Source organism: Vigna angularis, chromosome 9 (genome assembly GCF_016808095.1).
Source record: "Vigna angularis cultivar LongXiaoDou No.4 chromosome 9, ASM1680809v1, whole genome shotgun sequence".
Lineage (NCBI taxonomy): Eukaryota > Viridiplantae > Streptophyta > Magnoliopsida > Fabales > Fabaceae > Vigna > Vigna angularis.
In genome coordinates, this window is record NC_068978.1 from 2,585,392 (window position 1) to 2,607,794 (window position 22,403).

At 34.5% G+C, this 22,403-nt stretch overlaps 4 protein-coding genes across 8 annotated transcripts; 2 read left to right on the forward strand and 2 right to left on the reverse strand.

Annotated features, from left to right (window-relative positions):
- LOC108323180 (probable phospholipid-transporting ATPase 4) lies at window positions 1-7,496 on the forward strand. 4 transcript variants are annotated; one of them, XM_017555546.2, is made up of 11 exons: window positions 1-72; window positions 924-2,863; window positions 3,008-3,118; window positions 3,433-3,709; window positions 3,791-3,879; window positions 4,003-4,090; window positions 4,164-4,394; window positions 4,662-4,787; window positions 5,796-5,894; window positions 6,076-6,267; window positions 6,353-7,496. In XM_017555546.2, the coding sequence occupies exons 2-11, from the start codon at window positions 1,044-1,046 to the stop codon at window positions 7,013-7,015; spliced, it is 3,696 nt and encodes a 1,231-aa protein (XP_017411035.1). In that variant the 5' UTR covers window positions 1-72; window positions 924-1,043; the 3' UTR covers window positions 7,016-7,496. The 4 variants fall into 4 exon arrangements, with proteins under 4 accessions (XP_017411035.1, XP_017411032.1, XP_017411036.1 ...); XM_017555543.2 differs by lacking the exon at window positions 1-72 and adding an exon at window positions 79-294; XM_017555547.2 differs by lacking the exon at window positions 1-72 and adding an exon at window positions 79-294 and having other exon boundaries at window positions 4,185-4,394; window positions 6,353-7,491.
- Window positions 7,497-8,555: 1,059 nt separating this feature from the next.
- On the forward strand, window positions 8,556-13,195 carry LOC108323184 (casein kinase 1-like protein 2). Of its 2 annotated transcripts, XM_052868348.1 has the most exons (15): window positions 8,556-8,687; window positions 8,839-8,985; window positions 9,088-9,128; window positions 9,484-9,553; window positions 9,661-9,809; window positions 9,896-9,991; window positions 10,072-10,142; window positions 10,646-10,707; window positions 10,803-10,866; window positions 10,945-11,029; window positions 11,125-11,251; window positions 11,390-11,472; window positions 11,556-11,619; window positions 11,837-11,979; window positions 12,629-13,195. In XM_052868348.1, the coding sequence occupies exons 2-15, from the start codon at window positions 8,910-8,912 to the stop codon at window positions 12,932-12,934; spliced, it is 1,437 nt and encodes a 478-aa protein (XP_052724308.1). In that variant the 5' UTR covers window positions 8,556-8,687; window positions 8,839-8,909; the 3' UTR covers window positions 12,935-13,195. The 2 variants fall into 2 exon arrangements, with proteins under 2 accessions (XP_052724308.1, XP_017411041.1); XM_017555552.2 differs by having other exon boundaries at window positions 8,627-8,985.
- A 1,852-nt stretch (window positions 13,196-15,047) lies between these two features.
- LOC108323179 (uncharacterized) lies at window positions 15,048-15,855 on the reverse strand. Its single transcript, XM_017555542.2, has one exon. It carries the CDS (start codon window positions 15,836-15,838, stop codon window positions 15,332-15,334), a length of 507 nt encoding a protein of 168 aa, XP_017411031.2. The 5' UTR covers window positions 15,839-15,855; the 3' UTR covers window positions 15,048-15,331.
- A 2,260-nt stretch (window positions 15,856-18,115) lies between these two features.
- Window positions 18,116-21,523, reverse strand: LOC108323183 (eukaryotic initiation factor 4A-10). The gene is made up of 5 exons (XM_017555551.2): window positions 21,326-21,523; window positions 20,529-20,598; window positions 20,315-20,421; window positions 19,390-19,820; window positions 18,116-18,968 (listed from the first exon to the last, which is right to left on the reverse strand). The coding sequence occupies exons 2-5, from the start codon at window positions 20,594-20,596 to the stop codon at window positions 18,333-18,335; spliced, it is 1,242 nt and encodes a 413-aa protein (XP_017411040.1). The 5' UTR covers window positions 20,597-20,598; window positions 21,326-21,523; the 3' UTR covers window positions 18,116-18,332.
- Window positions 21,524-22,403: the final 880 nt, after the last annotated feature.

Below are 22,403 nucleotides of genomic sequence, written 5' to 3' on the forward strand. Positions count from 1 at the left end.
AAAAATATAAATGTGTCGAGGGAGCGAAAATTGCTGGCATCAGAGGAGGGAAAGAAAAAGAGTGTGTGTGATGTGAGATTTTCTCTTTCTCTTTCTTTCTTTCTCTCTCTAAACTTTGTTTTTCTTCTATCTTTCGATTTCATTCACTATTCTTTCTCTTTCTTCATTTTGTCTCCTTCCACGATCTGCAACGAACAACACGCGTAGCGTGACTCTGCTTCCTCTTCCCTTTCCTTTCGCATTTTACTGCATTGTTACGTTCGTTGCACAGCATGAACGGGCCCCTCCCGTTCGGTGCGTGTCATTTTTTATTTCTTTTTGTTTTAACTGCGAGAAACTGAAAATTCTTTTTTGTATTCAATTTGGTGGATTTGGTTGCACTGAATCTTCAATTAGCTGGCATTGTTAATTGGTTACGCCTCTAGCTGGATCATTCTTGTCGTTAGGAAAATTTGGAAACAGAAGATAGAATAAAGTACAACGTGAACCACGTTGGTTTTTCTTTCAGCTTTTTTGAACGCATTTTGTTGTCTCAGACGCTGACATGACGTTCTTTAGCTCATCGATTTGAATTCTTGGATTTCGCAGACCCGGGGAAAGGAACGAGTGTGTTACAGGATCTCGTGTTTCTTTGTTTTTTTTATTGATATTATTCTTGTCTTAATTTTTAGATTTTTTTTTATTTGAAATAAAATTATATATGACATCGGAGAATCTCGTGGGTTTGAATTTGAATTTATGTTGGAATGTTTGTATTTTTTTTGTTTCTCATTTTATTGTTTGCGTGTATTCGGTTTCTTGTTCTTGGGATTGAGTTCTTGCACTTTTGATTTATAATTTGTCGTGGATTTAGTAGTATGCAAGCAATGATCAGTGTTCATGTGATTTTGGGGAATAATTCTGGGTTGTGTATGTTTTGGTAGGTCTTAAGAGAACAAATTGAGGACAAGGGGCAGGTTGATGGTTCAAGAGATTTGGGTTTCCTTGTTGCTGGGAATGTGTTAAGTTAAATATAACTCTGCATTGAGCTGAATTCTGGTTAAATGACACGGGGGAGGATAAGGGCGAGGCTCCGGAGGAGCAATCTTTACACATTTGGTTGCCTTAAGCCTTCTACTCTTGAGGATGCACCTCATCCACTTCAAGGTCCCGGGTTCTCGCGTACTGTGTACTGCAATCAGCCTCTTCTTCATGAAAGGAAGCCTCTATATTACTGCAGGAATGATATATCCACGACTAAGTACAATGTTCTTACGTTTGTCCCCAAGGCACTCTTTGAACAATTCCGTAGGGTTGCTAATATATACTTCCTTTTGGCTGCGTGTCTCTCGGCCTCTCCAATTTCACCTTTCAGCCCACTCAGCATGATTGCTCCTTTGGCATTTGTTGTAGGGCTCAGTATGGCAAAGGAAGCATTGGAAGATTCTCGTAGGTTCGTTCAGGATGTCAAAGTTAATCGCCGAAAGGTTAATCGTCATAAAAGCGATGGTATTTTTGGTCCCAGGTCGTGGCAGACCATTATGGTTGGGGATGTAGTAAAAGTGCAAAAGGATCAATTTTTTCCAGCTGATTTGCTTCTGTTGTCATCGAGTTATGAGGATGGGATATGCTATGTGGAGACTATGAATTTAGATGGTGAGACAAACTTGAAGGTGAAACGATCTTTGGAGTCTACCTTGAATCTAGACAATGACGAAGTTTTTAAAGATTTCACTGGAACAATACGTTGTGAAGACCCAAACCCGAATCTTTATACATTTGTTGGAAACTTAGAGTATGAGCGCCAGATTTATCCTCTTGATCCTAATCAAATTCTTCTCCGAGATTCTAAGCTCAGGAACACTGAGTACATCTATGGGGTGGCCATTTTCACTGGTCATGACAGCAAAGTCATGCAAAATTCTACAAAATCTCCTTCCAAACGAAGCACAATAGAAAAGAAGATGGATTATATTATATACACCCTCTTCACTGTCCTTATTTTGATATCTGTTATTAGTTCCATAGGATTTGTCATCAAGACTAAGTACCAAACCCCAAGTTGGTGGTATTTACGGCCGGACGATATAGAATACCAGTATGATCCCAAAAAAGTTGGAGTAGCTGGAATGAGTCATTTGATTACTGCGCTCATTCTTTATGGATATTTGATACCCATTTCACTTTATGTTTCCATCGAGGTTGTAAAGGTTTTACAGGCTACCTTCATCAACCAAGACATTCAAATGTATGATGACGATACTGGAACTCCAGCTGATGCACGGACATCAAATTTGAATGAAGAGTTGGGTCAGGTAGATACTATCTTGTCAGATAAAACTGGAACTTTGACCTGCAATCAGATGGACTTTTTGAAGTGCTCCATTGCTGGTACTGCATATGGTGTGCGCCCCAGTGATGTTGAACTTGCTGCAGCAAAGCAGATGGCTTCTGATATTGAGGAACCTGATTCAGATCTCTCCAATTTTCCCCTGCCTAAGGCTAAAGTGCGAGTTTCATGGGATGATGTTAAAAAAGATGAAGAAATTGGACTGGAGGCTGTTGTCACTTCCAAAGGAGACGAGGATCAAAAGCATGCCATAAAGGGATTTGGTTTTGAAGATGACCGTCTCATGAATTGTAATTGGTTGAAAGAGCCCAATGCTGACGACCTTTTGATGTTCTTCCGAATCCTAGCAGTTTGCCACACCGCCATTCCCGAGCTGAATGAGGAGACTGGTGTTTATACATATGAAGCCGAGTCACCCGATGAAGGGGCTTTTCTTGTAGCAGCAAGAGAATTTGGCTTTGAGTTTTGCAGAAGGACTCAATCAAGTATTTTTGTTCGTGAAAAGTTTTCTGCTTCTAGACAAGTGGTTGAAAGGTCAGTACTCACAAAAAATCTTATGTTCTTCTACTACCCCCTCCAGGTCAGCCTGAATCAGAGAAGTTCCAAAATTTGCTTTTGCTTTTAAATTCGTTCAAACGATTTGCCCCCTACTTATGTACTTTTGGGTGAATTCCACAGAGAGTACAAACTTTTGAATCTGCTGGATTTTACTAGTAAAAGAAAACGTATGTCAGTGATCGTGCGTGATGAGGAGGGCAGTGTCTTTCTTATGTGCAAAGGGGCTGACAGGTTAGCTTGCAGAATCTGTTACTCTTGCCTTGTGCCTGTAGTTTCATTACTTGTCGTTGTTAATGACCAATAGGACCTATATCTCAAAATTTACACTAGAATTAAGGAAATCGAAATCACATTCAAGCCTGTGAATTTTAATCTTGTTTATCACCACTAAAATGCACCATGCATTAGAATAATCACCGCAATTTCCTGCTTCCAAAAGAAATAAGTCACTAAAGTGCACGTCACATCCACATGAATGCTTTTAGATATCTTCAGCATCTCTCTTTAAACTTTGACATCCATTATTTTATTGCTTGCTTATGCAGTATCATATTTGATCGCATGTCAAAGAATGGAAAAAAGTATTTAGAGGCTACTACCAAGCATCTAAATGATTACGGAGAAGCTGGTTTGAGAACACTAGCCCTGGCTTATAGAAAGCTTGAGGAACAAGAATACTCGGCTTGGAATAATGAATTTCAGAAAGCCAAAGCATCTGTTGGAGCTGAAAGAGATTCAATGCTTGAGCGAGTATCAGATATGATGGAAAAAGAGTTGATTCTTGTTGGGGCTACTGCTGTGGAAGACAAACTACAGAATGGGGTGGGCCCTGTCATTCTGTATAGTCGATATTTCTTTTCTTCTACAAATATTCAACCAAATTAATTTTTTTGTTCTCTGCAGGTTCCCCAATGTATTGATAATCTTGCTCAAGCTGGTCTTAAGATCTGGGTGTTGACAGGTGATAAGATGGAAACTGCAATCAACATTGGGTCTGTCTACCACAAATCATTTGACCTTGTGAAATTAATTCCTGTTCTAATAATTAAGGTTTAACTTGTTCAATAATGCCTTTGCAAAATGCATTATGAAACTGTTTTGTTTCTGTGGTACAGATTTGCTTGCAGTTTGCTTCGACAGGGCATGAAGCAGATCTGTATAACTACTCCGGTCACAGATTCTGTAACCACTGATGTCAAACAGGTACCTTTTGTCATTGAGAAAGGGTAAAGGAGTTTACTTTATGGACTTGAGTTTCATCTGATGTTAGGCCTAGTTCTTTTGTTTAACACCCCAGGCCATCAAGGATAACATTTCGAACCAACTCACCAATGCTTCCCAAATGATAAAACTGGAGAAGGATCCTCATGCTGCATTTGCATTAATTATTGATGGGAAAACTCTGACATATACTTTAGAAGATGATATGAAGCACCAATTTTTGGCATTGGCAGTTGATTGTGCATCTGTCATCTGTTGTCGTGTGTCTCCCAAGCAAAAGGCACTGGTAGGAATTTTTGCTTTCAGTTGCGATTTTTTTTGCCACATTTATGCAGGTGCTTATTGGGGTTAAATTTGTGCATGACTACACATGGATCCTCCTGAGCTTGATAGGAAAACTTAGATCCAAGTTAAGTTCAGATGGATCCATGAGTACGGTTGTGCACAGTAGTCATGCAGTTGGTAGCGTTTTCTAATCTTTGTTGATGTATCAACTGTGAAAAATAATCTTGTTAATTGTTTTATGATTTCCACCTTCGTCTTTTGGCGTCAGGTAACAAGGTTAGTGAAACAAGGTACTAGAAAGACTACTTTAGCAATAGGTGATGGCGCAAATGATGTTGGGATGATTCAAGAAGCAGATATTGGTGTTGGAATCAGTGGGGTGGAAGGTATGCAGGTCAGTGGCTTACAGGACCGGTTCTTTAAGCACAATGATGTCATTAAACTATCACCGTGAATGATAGCTTGATTTTAATATTTATTGCAAGTTGCAATGCCATATGTTGTGTTCCAGAAACAAAACCAAATTATAGTTTTATGTTATTTTAATATTTTTAAAATAACATGGTTTAGACAGAGAGAGAAGCTCTTGTGTATTTTTTGCATGTTTTGGCTCTATTTTCGAGCTAGACTATGGACCAGGCTTCTTGTCAATTCTTCCTATTAGCTGTATTGTGATTAGTGCTTATCTAATGCAGTGGAGAACTGGACTTCTCTTTGCATTTTAGTGATTACCTAAAGATTAATTTCTTCTATTAATTGAGAAAAAGGTTAGACTCGCTTTGCTAATAGTTATTTGCAGACTAATTTCTTCTATAAAACGAAGAAAAAGGTGACACTTAATGTGAAACTCATCTAGCACTACGCTACTTTTTAGTCTTTCATTCATTTTAATATTAATATAGTTATGTTTGAATTCTAATCGTATTTAAAAGTTAAAATGTTTAATGTCATGTGGGCAATGAGTTGCAAGCTATTTGCTTTTGCTGTTCAGTCAGAAAACACAAGCACCGGAAATCTTTATTAACCAACGTTTCTTATCAATTAATTATTATATGCTAATTGTAAGTATTCGCAAACACTAGCTTGGTTCATTGTGACAAGTTTTTGTTCTGATTTCTGAATGTGGGCTGAAATAGGGATTATCAACTATTTAAATGTACACATTTATTGTTGTAGTTCATAGAAGATATTTTGAACTGGCAACTTTGTTTGATTCCAAAATGATGTTTGCATAATTAATCTCACGTAGAATATAGTTTGGTCAGAAACTATAATTGGTCCGTGTACACCCGTTAGTTGTCTTTTTCATACTTGCAAGACAACAAAATGCACATTATGTTTATGTTTGGAATCTTGTAAAATTTCTGCAAGTTGTAGACTCAAGCCTGCAACTTTCTTCCAGGCAGTGATGGCTAGTGACTTTGCGATTGCCCAATTTCGATTTCTAGAGAGGCTTCTGGTAGTCCATGGACATTGGTGTTACAAGAGAATCGCACAAATGGTAATTCATTAATGATCATCTTAATCATTAATGTCACATGTCTGAAGCCTTGTCTTCGATTTCTTGTGTGCGATACATTGCATAGGATAGAGAATCATGTAATAATAGTTTTAGTTTGTATGTTACTATTCCAAATTGGTTCCTGTATTTCTTTTCTAAAGTGTTATGTTAATGCATGCAGATATGTTATTTCTTCTACAAGAATATTGCATTTGGCCTCACCATCTTCTATTTTGAGGCTTTCACAGGCTTCTCTGGTCAATCAGTTTATGATGACTGGTATATGATATTGTTCAATGTTGTTCTGACATCATTACCTGTTATTTCACTCGGTGTTTTTGAACAAGATGTTCCATCAGAAGTTTGTTTACAGGTTTGTTTTCTTGAAATGTCTTCTGTGTTTCTTAGATAGTAGAATAATAGAACTTACCAATGAGCCGGTTGGTTGTGCTTTCCAGTTTCCTGCACTGTATCAACAAGGACCCAGGAATTTATTCTTTGACTGGTATAGAATATTGGGATGGATGGGCAATGGTCTCTATTCTTCACTCATCATCTTCTTTCTCGTCGTCACCATCTTCTACGACCAAGCATTTCGTGGTGATGGCCAGGTAGCTGACATGGCTGTTGTTGGAACCACTATGTTCACTTGCATCGTCTGTACTGTCAACTGTCAGATTGCGTTGACAATGAGCCACTTTACATGGATTCAGCACCTGTTTGTATGGGGAAGCATATCCACTTGGTACATCTTTCTAATATTGTATGGAATGCTTACTCCAGAATATTCCAAGAGTGCCTACCAAATACTGGCTGAAGCTCTTGGTCCTGCGCCTAATTATTGGATAGCAACCATTTTAGTTACAGTTACTTGTAATCTTCCTTATTTTGTCCACATTTCCTACCAAAGATGTTTTTATCCCATGGATCATCACATTATCCAAGAAATTAAGTACTACAAAAAGGATATTGAAGACCAACACATGTGGACAAGGGAGCGTTCTAAAGCCAGACAGGAAACCAAGATTGGTTTCACCGCAAGAGTGGAAGCAAAGATCAGGCAACTGAAGGCAAGGCTGCAGAAAAAGCAATCTTCCATGACTATTACAGCCCCATCGTGACACTATACATAATTTAACAGTTTTGGGTACTTTTAGGGTTGCTCATATTGTTTGATTCAATGGGGTGAATTAAAGTCCCATTCACTACCGAAAAGTATGGAAGTTGCTGCTGTATGTAACATATTTACGTAGAAGTGTCAGTGTGCAATTCTCTTACCACATGGTTATGATTCAATTGACCTTGAAGAAGTGAAACAGCTAAGTTGTACTGTTAGTATTTTTCCCCCCTCTTCTTGAGCTAAGGGTTTTTAATAGTTTTATTTGGTTAGAACATCGAATCCCCAAATTCTCTTCCAAAATGGATGAAGTCCACTGTGTATTCATTATACTATTCAAATTCTTCGCATTGACTGTATTTATCTCATTGGTGGGTGAGGGGAGGTTTAAATTTCCATCATTGAAGAAGTCCTGACAGAAATAAAAGTTGCAGGCATTAATTAAAAACGTCATCGAGAGGCCTAATATGGTCCAATTGACGAAGTCAGTGGTTGAATTGAAAGCTTTTGTGCTGGCAGGCATTCGAATTTCATTGAAACCTACCCCAACCTTACATCCTCAACATACTTGACTTCAACCATTCCTATTTTCCAACTCATTTATAGGCTTATTATATGTTCTTAGACATAAAAGTTTACCTTTAGAATAAGAAAGAGAGGTGGAAGATTTGCAAGATAGGAATTTTTGTGAAAACATTAAAAATGTCAGTAAGAGGCCAAACACATTAATAATTATGCAAGTGTAACAATAGAAGAAAACAATCTTCTTTACTTGCATTTACTTTTTCAGAACAGATAGCAAATCATCCCACACATTAATACCAGATGTCCATTGACTTAAACGATGACTAATGTCTCTAGAATAATTTGACTTAGTCAGGTTTAATATTAATAGATCGTCTTTCTCAAACCACTTCTTTTATTCTCATCATAGAATTTGAAATTTTGTTTAAGAAAACGTAAAATAAATTATATTTTTAATAAGCCAATAAATTAACTACTGCTTTATTCAACTACCATAAATGTTTGAAAAGTATTTTGAAGAAATTTATTTTAAGAGAATTAACTTGTTACTTATTTAATTTCTTTTTATTAAAATAGTTTTTATATTTTGATATTTTTATTTTATCCCCCTTAACTTTCTTTTATTACTTATCTTTAATTTTTAATTTTATAAAAGACATTTTTTAATATAAAACATAATTAAAAAGATATTGAATATTTATTTTAATATTTAAAGAATTATTTTTAATTTTTAATGTAGTTTAAATTAAAAAATAATAGTATAACATTAATGTTTCACATCACCTCCTCCATCGTATAAAAGGATATATAAATTTAATGTTCATCTATTTTTTATTTATTTTTTTTTCCTAAAATCAAGAAATATAGTATTTTTTATTTCAATAAAGTAATTGTATAACTTTTTTTTTTCATCTACACAATACACACACATATATAATTATTTTAAAATTAAATAAATATATAACAGAAAAGGAAAAAAAATTATGTTCTCGAAATTCTAAATAGATAGATAATTTTCTTTTTGTTTTAGAATAGGGACAAATATAAGAGGTGGAAATATATATTCCCGAAATGAGAAGAGGAATTAAACGTCCAAAACAACGTCGTTTCATCCTTGCAAAGAAAACAAAAGAGCTGGTAGGTTGAGGAGGGTAAGTAAGCGTGTGACACACAACGATCATTCTCACTCTCTTTGTGTCCGTTTTCTTTTATCCGTTTCTCTTTCCCGATTTTGACCTTGTTTTTTCCTGTTTCCCGATTTTGCCCTCTTCTTCTTCTCCCATGACCTACTTCAACTCGTAGCTAGCTACACTCCGCGTTTGCTTTTCCAATTCCAAATTTCAGTTTCCCAAACCTCTTAGGGTTTCGGCCGAATGGAAACTCGAGTTGGGAACAAGTTCCGTCTCGGTCGGAAAATTGGCAGCGGATCCTTCGGAGAGATCTATCTCGGTGCGCTCTGCTTCCACTTGCTTTTCGTTTTTTGCTTATTTACTGCGCGAATTTTCCTATTTCCTTTAATTTGTTTTGCTTATTTTGCTTGTGTTGCTGCAGGAACTAATTTTCAGACGAATGAAGAGGTTGCGATTAAGCTTGTGAGTTTTTGGACCTACGACGTACCCTAATTTGAAAAAAAAAAAGTTTAACATATTTGTTTTTTGCTACTCCTGTTTGGTTGCTGAGAAATTTAAGAAGTTGCAGAAGTTAGGAATTGGAGAATTTCAGTGACGTTGTATTGTAGAGTTGAAATTGGAGTAATAGGATATCGAATCTCTTTTCGTTTGTTTTTAGTTTGTTTTCTAACACGGGCCTCGTTGGTTAATTTTCGCTAATTAGTGCTTGGAAGTTAAGGTTTTTTGTTTCTTTCTGCTCCAAGATTGAAATTATTGAGTGCGGGGTCGGATGTGTTTAACTGGATGTTTTACTGTTTTATTTTGGTTTTTGATTCAGGAAAGTGTGAAAACCAAGCACCCTCAACTGTTGTATGAATCGAAGCTGTATAAAATTCTGCAAGGAGGAAGTAGGCTCTCTTCTTGGTGAAATTGTCTTTGTGAAATTTTTATTTGTTGTTTGTTTGTGATGCTCACTCAGCTTAAATGTTTTTGGTTGGCCATTTTTATTTGGCAGATGGGATTCCAAATGTGAAATGGTACGGTGTTGAAGGAGAGTACAACGTGCTCGTGATGGATTTACTTGGCCCTAGTCTTGAGGATTTATTCAACTTCTGTAGTCGGAAATTGTCTCTCAAAACTGTTCTTATGCTTGCTGATCAGATGGTAGGTTTTTCCCTACTGTGGAGACATCTTTTTTAATTCTGACCCACTTTAAGTGATGTTGCTTATACATTTTTAACTGCTTACAGATAAATCGAGTTGAATTTGTTCATTCCAAATCATTTTTACATCGCGACATCAAACCAGACAACTTCCTTATGGGTTTAGGAAGGCGTGCAAATCAAGTATGTAGTTAATTGTTGCTTTTTAATTCTTTATCATGTCGTATTTTTGATGTATCATCTTCGCATCTGCCTCATTTTAGGTGTATATCATTGACTTTGGCCTTGCTAAGAAATATAGAGACACCTCTACCCATCAGCATATCCCATACAGGTACTTTACATTTATCTGACTTCATTCACTATCGCTGCACAGTTCAACTTCAAACAGGTTCCAACTTTTAGGGACGCGCATCTACTGTTATGGAAAATCCTTTATCGGGATATTATAAAATTGGTAACTATTTATGTGAGATTTCTTGTTAAACAATAGCAGCTTTGAATTGATGTCATTGAAAGTTGTGAAGCTAATTCGGCTTGCACTGGAACCTTCTATGCTTGTGTTCCAACTATCAATAACAATGTGTGTCCTTGCAATTTGTGAATGCGTTTCTTTAATCAACAATGACTTGTTTTCTGTTACTTACTCGAGTTTTATGAGTATTTCTCTTCAATGATTTGTTATTAGTCTTTATTTTTTTATTTCTATATTATCAATTTACATAGTCTCTAAATTTTTTAAATTAATATCTAGATAGAACTTGATTTTTGTGTCTCTGTTGTATTCTGTACTTGCATGATTTTCTGTTGATTTGACTTCCTTCTAATTGCTTGCAGAGAGAACAAGAATTTGACAGGAACTGCTAGGTATGCTAGTATGAATACTCATCTGGGAATTGGTATGCTCTAATGTCTCTTAATCAGTAACCTATCTTATTTCTTTGTGGAAGACAATTTATTTGGACCTGACAATGTCATTTTCATGCTTTTATAGAGCAAAGCCGCAGGGATGATTTAGAGTCACTTGGATATGTTCTTATGTACTTTTTAAGAGGAAGGTCATTAGCCTCTCTCCTTTGTTATTTAATTTTTTATATTTTTATCACGTACTGTTTTTTCATTTGGATGTTCTGCAGTCTGCCTTGGCAGGGATTGAAAGCTGGTACTAAGAAGCAGAAGTACGAGAAGATTAGTGAGAAGAAAGTTTCTACTTCTATTGAGGTGTGATTATGTAGTTAAGAAGGTTTTTTGTTTGATATCACATGTCCATATTTTGGTTTCAAATCATATCTGACTGTGGATTGCTTTTTTGTTAGTCTCTCTGTCGTGGCTATCCCTCAGAATTTGCTTCATACTTCCATTACTGCCGGTCACTGAGGTTTGATGACAAACCAGATTATGCTTATTTGAAAAGACTTCTGCGTGACCTTTTCATTCGTGAAGGTTTGAGCCTTGTTCTTCTATTTATGTTTTATTTTGCGATGTACCATGTTCTGTGCTCCTTGATAAAAAAATATTATAGGGACCAAATGACTGTTTTTATATGCCTTTTTTTGGGCTGTTGTTTACATCTTACACCAGGGTTCCAGTTTGATTATGTCTTTGATTGGACCATTTTGAAATATCAGCAATCTCAAAGTGCCACTGCCCCTGCCCGTGCTATTGTAAGCTCGATAACATGCTATCTCACGGTATTAGCTGATTGATTGTTGAGATTAGGTTAATTTAATGGAATTAACTCTTGCAGGGTCCTGCTGCTGGACCAAGTTCAGGCGTGCCACCACTAGCGGCAAATACTGATGGACAGTTAGGTATGATGTTTCTTTTGGCTCCATATTTCTTATCTATCGTTTATTTACCTTGATTGAGATGTTTACAGACAGACTGTTACAGTGTGGTAACCATTCAATAATCTGTCAGTTATAATGTGACGTTTTTTGTCCCTTTTAATTTGTCATTTGACTCAACCTTGTTTTTCTTTTTTGATATGTAACTCTAGCTTATTTTTATGGGGCGTCTTCTTTGTAGGTGGAGAGGATGGTAGGCATAATAATTGGTCTTCATCAGATCCTACTCGTAGGAGAAACCCTGTACCTTTTGCTAATGATGGCGTGTTATCGAGACAAAAGGGCCCAGTTACATATGACTCAACTCAATCTAAAGATGTTATGGTGCGTGTATTCATTTGTGACATGGCTGTTACCTGTGCTGTGATGTCATCATATTTCTTGCAGAAAGTTTAAAGATGATGGGCTCTTTATGCAATAATTTTCAGAATTCTTAAATACATTATATTCTTGTCAAATCATGTTTGATTAAGGGAATTGTTATTTATCAGGAATATGGGTTTGCTTTAGAAGGAAAAAAGAATATGAAACTATTTTTCATTTATCCTAGAGAAAATTACGAAGCTACATTTTTGTTGCATCTTTTTTATTTTGGTCATGACCCAATTACACTGTATCGGCTGTATTGCGTTTATTTACAGATGAAGCACGAAATAAATACGTAATATAATATTCAAAACTTAGCTTTATGTTAGACATTTTATATATCATTCCCTGGACTTAGATTCTTCGGACTTGTATTAGAGTTTTGTGGGGAGAATGTCATTATCCAGTGTATGTGATTCTCGGTAAACTAAATCAATATAGACCCTTTCTTGTTTGTGTTGCTGATCTTTCTTTTTGTGATTGCCTTGTTATTTCAAAATTCTAATCATATTTGATATATCTTACAGGTTGAGGTTATACTAGTTTATCTGTTTATATGCCAATTAGTTTTCGTGTTACTCACGAATATCTGTGCATGGTTTATCAGTTGTCAAGCTCTAATTTTTTCCGGCCAAGTGGATCTGCAAGGCGAGGGGCTGTCTCAGGCAGCCGAGAATCCCGTGATGTAGTTGTTGGCAGTGAGACTGAGGCTTCTCGTCCTCTAACTCTGGATTCAAGTCAGGGAGCACTTCGTAAAATGTCTGTTCCTGGTGCTCAGAGAAGTTCAGCAATCACGTCTTCTGAGCACAACCGTACATCCTCTGGCAGAAACACATCGAATATAAAGAATTTGGAGACAACTCTTAGGGGTATTGAGAGCCTACATTTCAATGAAGAGAGGGTACATTATTAGTAGCTACCACTCTCGATGATAACCTTTCTTTGTAAATTCTAAAAGGCTTATACTCTTTTTGATGAACTGAGGAGTGGAATGTTGTCTATGCATTGTGTTGAAGAAAAGCTGCGAACTAGTAGGGAAGAATTATGACTTATTCCCCTTAAGTATACAATAAAAAGATATGTGTAGGCAGCTTCCTAACTAAACTGACCTTGTAAAAGGCTTCGTCTGTTCATACGGTTTGTGTCATACTGACAAATGTTTTGCTTCTTCTCATTTGCATCGTTTTCCCTTATTGGTTTGATATTTGGTCATGTATGGTTCTCTTTTAAGCTACACTTTGGGAATAAAGCATATCATATAATTTCATTGATAAACTATTAGTTGGGGAAGTATAACATTTCTTGAACAAGATGTGAACCGGCGTTGTCTTGTTTTAATGTTTTTCTGCTGCAACTATAGAAACAACCTCAAATATAAGCTAGTTATATTATTACAATGTATTTAAAGTGCGACTTTTTTTTGTAGTCTGTTATTTGATTGAACTCCAATTTATATAACATTATTAAGTTCGGTGATAATATAATTTGATGAGTCTTGACTCTTCAAATTCCATTAAATATTTCCTATTTAACGCCTATTTTACGTACTAGTCAAGATTTGTGTTGACAGTGTCAAATTACAACTTGTATGTTAATATTTTGTAAAAGTGTCACTTAAAAGGTATATCATATCATCTTTAAATGGTTGATTGTAAATATAAAATATAAACATGAATATTTATTTATTTACTATGAATTTAATTATATAAAATTAATATTGATCTCACATGCTCATGAAGTAGATATTTTTCTTCTGACATGACATCGCCCAGATTCAAATTCTGAAGTGTTGGTTAAGAGATACAAGTCTTCATAATTTATGTCAACCAATGTAGGTAAACAATAGCAGCAAATAACATTTTTCATTATTTTCCACGCAAAAATATTTTCTTGAATGCCGTTTCGTAGCAACTTTGAAATCAAAGCTTCAATGAATTTTCGACAGATGACAATAACAGCCACTCCAATTATAATTGTTAAATATTTGAAAGTCATAAGCAATTAAGATTGAATTGCAAGACAAGTTCTTTGCTTTCCAATTCAAATAAAATAAACAAAATATCAGTGACTTGAGCTTACGCGTTTAATTTTGATACACCAGTGTAAATATTGTACATAATCAACTAATTGTATAATACTTTAAATACGTCCTGTGAAGTAATTATCATAAAAATTGACGATTTTTAATTATACATTATTTATAGCATGAGAATTATTCAAACTGCTTAATAATACATTAGCCAAATTCTCTTTCACAAGATTATGTATCCAAATAATGAGACAGAGAGGCATTATAGATAATTCATCATTCCTTAGGCTTCTCACCACCCTAGAAGTGTTTTTCATGGACTCCCACTTGTGGGGCTGTTAGGATCATATAGTTTGAAACTAATTAATCAATATATGTTAAGATATATTGTAATATTGAACCCAACTATTATATTAGGTTGCACTCTTCAATGCAAATTCCATTTTCATTCTCTCATCAAAACTGTGTAAACTTTAGCACACTTTTTCAGTATAGTTTACATAGAAATTGTAGATGCGTAAGTTTTGTCCTAACTCTTCTTGAGATATGTTGATATCACATGCAAGAGTGAAACAGAATGAATAACACAGCCAATTCTCTCTTCAACTAATAAGCTTTCATTTGATACTCCTTCTTTCTTAGTTGAAATTGTAGTCTGGTTTCCATTCACCTGTACCATAATAGAAAAAAAGCACTGAAATATGACTGGATAAAAGCACAGAATATCTTATAATAGCTGCTAGGGGGACATAGCTTTCAAAACTTTAAACTAATTGCATCCTTGTTTTCATCTTTTATATGGATCGAACTTGGTTTGGATTCGGGTAACATTGATGTAATCTTTCTCTAATGAATCTTTCTCGAAAAGAAAAATAAAAACTTAAAGTCTGAAGTATCATAAATACTGATTAATCTATGCAGTCAAGATTTATTAATTTTTCGTATAAATTAAAAAAAAATTAAACTTTGTCCAATACTTTCACTCACCAGAAGGCCATTTAGTATTGTTCTGTTTTCTCTTTATGACTATCAAAATAAAATTGTTGAGCATGCATTCCTATTTTGAAATTGAGCATCAATCTGCTAAAACAGATCATGCCTCCCTGAAAGCTTAGAGGAACTTGATGGAGTTGGATACATGAGAGGAGTTTTAGCCTTTATAAGGAAGGAAATTCGGTTTAAATAGATTTAGAATCCACCTTAAAACAAGTAAATCACAAGAGAATACAAGAAACAAAAAGTAGTATGTTACTATATTCTGCATAACTATATACCGATTAATCACCACCATCCATGAACAGCTTCTGTGTAGGTGTTCTTGATCCACCTTAAACTCTTCCTGAGTGAGCCTTTCATTTTTCCTTCCACAGAATATATTTTATAGCCAGCCACTCTCTTCTTCCTCTGCAACTCAGGGTCACTGAAGCTCCAACTTTTTGATACTTTATTAGCTATGTTTTTCCCTTTATCCACCTTCACTTCCTTTTCCTTACCTATCTTGCATGGATATGCAGACGCACCATAACTTGCACTGTAACTGTAAGACCTTAGATCTTGCATACCTGTTGGGGCCACCCTTCCTCCATTGTAGTTTTCAATCTGCAGACTCTCACTCCTGCATGATTTGGATCTGAATTCCATGGTGAAAACCACACTGCACAAACACAAGAGTGAAGAACTAAGGATGTGTAGTTTTAAGGAGAGAAAGAATGAAGCTAAAAGAGATGGTAGGTTGGTCGGTTGGTTGGTTTTGCTTTTTTCTAGTTGTATTATATTAGTGTTGTTCATTGCTTCTCTTTCCCGACTTCATATAATCAAATCTTTGAATAGGAGACAGATGAAAAAGATAATGTTATTCTTTGTTTTGTCGTTTTTATTAATGGAGTCTGTGGGGGCATTCAACATGGCATAACTGTTTAAGGTATTCTTGTTTGACCAACTCTTACACGTGTAAGTGATAAAACTGGTTATGCCCTTTTCCCACAATACAAGTTAATGCACCGCCCTCTTAGCTAAAGTTGTGAACTTGCAAAAACACATTAACTTCTTATAGTTCTTGAGGTTACTAATGATTTCTTCAAAAGTACTAATTGAGAAGTTAGATGAAGAACTGAACTTTACTGCTTCAACAGATTACCAGAGCTTTTATGTTCAGATGGAACTTGTTGATACCACTTGTTGGGTTTATGAAGGAGGAGATCTATTCAGAAATACATCATCAATGAGACTTGAGCCCAGTCATATAAAAGACTCACACTACTGCATCCAAAATCTTAAAGACAATGAATTAATGGATCTTCAATTTTATATGACGTTCTATTTTTTCATTTCTGCCTAACGTGAAATTTAGACTCACTTGAAATTCTAAGAGAACCTACTTCCTCCACTTTTAAGTCTCTTTAACTGATTATGTTCCTCGAGATCAAGATTCTACATTTACATTAATGGCTTTTGAATCTGGAGTTCTGCACATAAGTGGATAAAAAACATAGGTAATGGAGAGATTAGACATTCATGTGTATATAAAGTGAATGTGTGACAGAGGAGGCTCCCCCATTCCTGTTATATATTTTACAAAATCCCCAAGACCAAGCAAAACACTCTGATTTTTTTAGTCAATTGTGGTCCACACTCCACATCTTAAATAGTATCTTAAAATCTAATGAATCATCCCACATGTTTCTGTCTTTGACATCACCAATCTGGGTGAAAATTTCAAGTACTTATTATATATATATATATATATATATATATATATATATATATATATATATATATATATATATATATATATATATGAAAACAGAAAGCTTGAAATTATTGGCAAAAGGCATGGAAAGTGTTTTCAAGTGTAGTTATTTACATCTAATGAGAAAAATGACTTTAATATGGTTCATTAATGTAGCTACCTGCCAAAATGAAACTATTGTATCAACCAAAGGAAATTCGTACAAGAAACTAACAGATTTCATAGTCTTCTGTTCTTCTGGTAGCACCAAGTGACTAATTTCAATACCAGAAGTTTCTTCTTTCTCTTGAGTTGATTTTAGAGTTCTGTACCAAACTTCATCTTAAAGCTTTGGTGGAAAGTGCATAGTATTATTCGTTATTAGTATTATCAGTGGCAGTACCTACCATTGAAACAATCCTTTTCATACTAACTGATACGATATTATTCTCGTGCTGTCATTTTCTTAACCTTACTTCAATAATTCAGCACTGAAAGTAATGTTTGAATTGTATAGATTCTGAGTAAATATATCTTTTCATCATTGGCGTGAGCATTTTTTAAAAATAAAAATTTGGGAACATATTCCAATTATCTTGTGCAGTGTTTGGTTCACATCTGAAACGTACGTTAAGAAATCATGTTTAAGCAGTTTTAAAGCTACTTCCAGTACTTTCAAACGATGGAAAGAAGGGTTTGCAATTTTTGGAGAAACTTGGTCACAACACATAAAAGAATTATTTGTTAAAATATAATAAAATATGCAATGTACTGTGTAATATAATAAAAGAAATAAAAAACCAACTATCTAAGAAAAAATTTAATAAAATTTAATGCATTTTGTCTTGATAGAATATGAATCAAATTTTGAATCAAATCAAATCAAATTAAAAATTTACAATTATTGATTTTTTAAAACAAATAACCAACAAATATTACATAAAGAAATTATAATTCACGTGTCTGAATATGTAAGCATTATTTATTTCCAACAGAAGAAAGAATTAAAAAAGAACATAATATGATCTACAACAGTTAAAAGATCATGTACCTTTCATCTATATTATTTATAATTTTATAATTGTCAATCCAAATAGCTTTCATATTCTGTTATATAAGGTATTGGAGATTGTTGAATTAATGAAAGGTTTATTCGCTTATTTGTTATTAATCTGTTTTAGTTCATAATCTAACATGCCAAACAATTATAAATGTGTTTAATTTTCAAGACTGTCTATTAAATATAGTTAACAGAAATCTGGTTTAAAAGTTGCATGCTCAAAAGATTTGCAACGGAAACAAACAGTGCAGCAAAAAAAGAAATACAGATAAGACAATAAAGTAAATGCAGGCTTCAAACAACAACCTGCTAATTAATTGATTGATTAAACAAAATTTATAGAATCCAATACAAATAGCATCAGTTCATATGTCTTTGATCTCTAATGTGGATAAAATATATAAAGAGAGAGAGAGAGAGAGAGAGAGAGAGAATGAGCACAAGATAACAATAGAAAGAGGCCTGATGACTTAATAGGAACAAAAATTAAGTCATCAGAGCAAATCAGCAACATTTGATGGCAGCTCCTCTACAGTCACATTGTAGAACTTCTGAATATCAGACAGCATTCTGGAATCATCAGTTGTGACAAAGTTTATAGCAACTCCTTTTCTTCCAAATCGGCCACTACGGCCTATGCGGTGGAGATAGTTTTCAGGCTGGGTTGGCAGATCATAGTTTATGACCAGAGACACTTGTTGCACATCTATGCCACGGGCCAGAAGGTCGGTGGTAATGAGAACTCGAGACGAGCCGGACCGGAATTCACGCATGATGATGTCACGCGTGTTTTGGTCCATGTCACCATGGGTGGCAGAGACCGTGTGGTCATTGCTTCGCATCTTATCAGTGAGCCAGTCGACCTTGCGCCTGGTGTTCACAAAAATGACACTTTGGGTGATAGCCAGAGTCTCATAAAGGTCGCATAATGTCTCTAGCTTCCATTCTTCCTTGTCAACATTGACATAAAACTGTTTGATACCCTCCAGGGTCAGTTCATCGCGCTTTACCAAGATTCTCACTGGCTTATTCATGAACTTCCTTGTAATCTCAAGGGCTTCTGGTGGCATTGTAGCAGAGAAAACCCCAACCTGAATTTTGGATGGCAGCAGCTGGAAGATGTCATAGATCTGCAACACCAACCAACATATTCTCAATGTCATGAATGAAAATACACAAACTTTTACCTTTCTCACGGATACGAATTTTGATTGAAGAACAGAAAATTCCTCTGTCCAGTCCAGATAAACAAATATTGTATTTTGTCTCATAACCCTCCCCATCTATGTCATACATTCAAATTAAGCTATATTGGAGGTAATAAGTGCAATATACCATATTATAGATTCCTATAGAAGATAATGAGGATAGGCCTTCGCTGCATAAAGGTTTTGGAGAGTAATTTATCTATTTGTGCTTTATAAACATATGGGAAATCACACCTCAAACTTCCAGGATATTTACCAACAAAAGAAATAAGATAATCAACAAGTACATGAGAACCAAGATTGGTGCATTAATTAAATTGTGGAAACTAGTCAGAACAAAAACCTGATCCTTGAAACCTCGTGAAAGCATTTCATCAGCCTCATCCAAAACAAACATCTTTATGCAATCTGGGCGGAGAGACTGCCTCCGCAGCATGTCAAACACACGGCCAGGAGTGCCAACAACAGTGTGAACACCAGCTTGGAGAATGCGCTGATCCTCACGGACACTTGTGCCACCAACACATGCATGAACCTTAACACCCAGGTAATCACCAAGAGCCCGCATAACTTTTTCAATCTGCTGTGCTAGCTCCCTTGTTGGTGCCAAAACCAAAGCTTGGCACTGAACCAATCCATAATCAAGCTGCTGCAAAATTCCAGAACAGAATGTTGCTGTCTTTCCTGTTCCAGATTGAGCCTGCTGAATCACATCCAGACCCTTGCAGAAAGGAACAATTCCTCTTTGCTGGATTGCAGAAGGCCTCTCAAAACCTTAAGAACAATAATAAAACACCAACACATCATTTTGTTATAACAGAAGCAAGAGTAACAATAATACTTTTAGAATTACATCATTAATATCCTCACGAAATATCTAATCATTTTCAAAACAATTAAAATCTCAAGATTACATTCATTTACCTTGTACCCACTTTGTTTTGTTGTTTTCCAATAAGTACATTAGGTAAATTTGAAACACAAAACTGCAGTCATAAATATGTAACGAAAGAGGTTTATGCTAATTTAACATGTACACTCTGAAGCATGTTAAAGTATAACCACTCCCAATCCTTGATCATTGGTAATAAAAACACAACAATAAATTTAAATGACTTTAATGAAACAACATATAACATCAATCAATCTGCCACAAATTAATTTATTTATCCGTTTAATTGAATGCTAAAGAGTCTCAAAGAGCATTTGGCAAACTAACAAATATGAATAAGCACTTAGACTAAGAGGGTGAATCTGCCAGTAGATACCATAAGCATATATGCCTCGCAGAAGATTTTCTTGCAATCCCATTGCATCAAAGCTGTCGTAGACTTCATCATAAGAGGTAAAGAATTCTTGCCCATCAGTGGAAAGCCTGTGTATTTAATTTGCAAGACAATAACAGAAATAGTACATTAATAATTAATTAATAAATAACAAAAGCATTACAATACAAGTGAAGAGTACAGTACAGGAACTTACAATTCAGTCATCTTAGCGTCATATTGGCGACCATCAAATTGTGTTCCTTCTGGAGCCAAACCTGCCATAACTGGAAAAAGCGAAACCTCTGTCAAAAAGGAAGACCATACACTCAACTAATAAGGCGAAACTGAAACAAATAACAAACGAATAGTTGTAAAACAATACAAGAACCAAATATCATACAAATAACCAACCCACCAATGCCTCCACTAGGAGTTTCTACTGGACATGGATAAAAAAAAGACATCATCCACTGGACATATTTAACAGATGAGCCAAACTTGAAATACACACAGGAGGAAGAAGTGCAAGCATTAAACTTCTGTTTGTCTCTGATGTCAGGAGATTCACAAGGGAAAAAAGGATACATATCATACCCAAAAAACAGATCTTTCAGTGTCAAATATCAACTTTTCCCACTCCTCCATGATTCAGTTTAACAGTGCCAAAATCAAACTTAAACTAAACAACAAAAACAAAATGATCATTGAAAACTTAAGTTCGCTTAGTGTATAACATTTCACAGCACCAGAAAACAAATCAACACATCATTCTGCTGATAAAAAAAAAAAACTATCAGACATGCACTACCCCCGCAATCTCTTAAATCTAAAAACACGATCTTTTTGTCTGGGAGCTTAACACACGAATAAATAACAAATCACAAAATTCTGGGTAGAATTAAAATGAGAAAAAAAAACATAGATCACGCCCAGATTAATAGCAGAGAAATAGAATGAACAATGAATAATATATGAAATCGAAAAAAAAAAAGAAAAAAAAAAGATAGATACCTGGTGGAAGCTTGAAGGGTTGATATTGGAATAAGGAAAGAGAAAAATAGAGCAAAGGGGTAACTCCTCGGATCTGCACCGTGGAGTTAAAGGGAGGCGAAAGAGAGGGAGAGGGAGTGTTATAGGAACGAGGAAGGAAGGGGCAGAACAGTAAATATAGCTTTCCACGTTTACCCTTTCAGATGCCTTCTGGGATCAATCGATAATCATATAAATAACATCTCTTTTATATTTCTATTTTCTTCTTTTATTTTGATTTGATATTGATATAGATAATCAAATAGAAACGTCATGTGATAGGATGCTACAAGGGAATTTATTTATTTATTCTAAAAATGACCAATAAAAATACTTCAAAAACATTTTCATTTAAAATAACTATTTTAGTTTCTATGTAAATAAACAATGTCAATTTTATAATACAGTATTAAAAATAAAGTGAGTGATATTTTTAAAATAAGTTGTACAAAATATCATTACTATATATAAAGAGGATTTTTTTAATATTTAAAATAAACGGAGTAATATTTTTAAAATAAGTTGTCAAAGGATATTCTTATCATTTACTGTTCATAACTTTTTAGTATACGTATTTATTTTCCAATTTTATCTTTTACATATTTTTAAACTGAAATAGTTATTTTAAAGTAATTATTTGTTCAAATTTAATCATTTTTTTATGTAACCAATTTTTAAAACTTAACTACTCTTTTAATTAAAAAATTACAACAAAATAAATAAAAACTAATCAAATTATTCTATATTTAATTTTATAGTTATAATAATAACAATAATAATAATTTTATTATTATAAAAAAATTAAATTCACATGACATATATATTTTCACTAGTATATATAAATGATTTCATTTACATTTTATTCATTCATATTTATAGTAACTTTTAATATTAAAGACAGAAAATCGATATTTTTTAGGTTAAATATGTTTTATATCTTCAAAAATTATTACGAAAAAAAGTGTGCTTATTTCCTAAACTATATTTTGTATTTTAAGAAATTCAATGTAAAATATCTTTGTCTATAAATAATACGTAAATGTTATATTTTAATTTATTA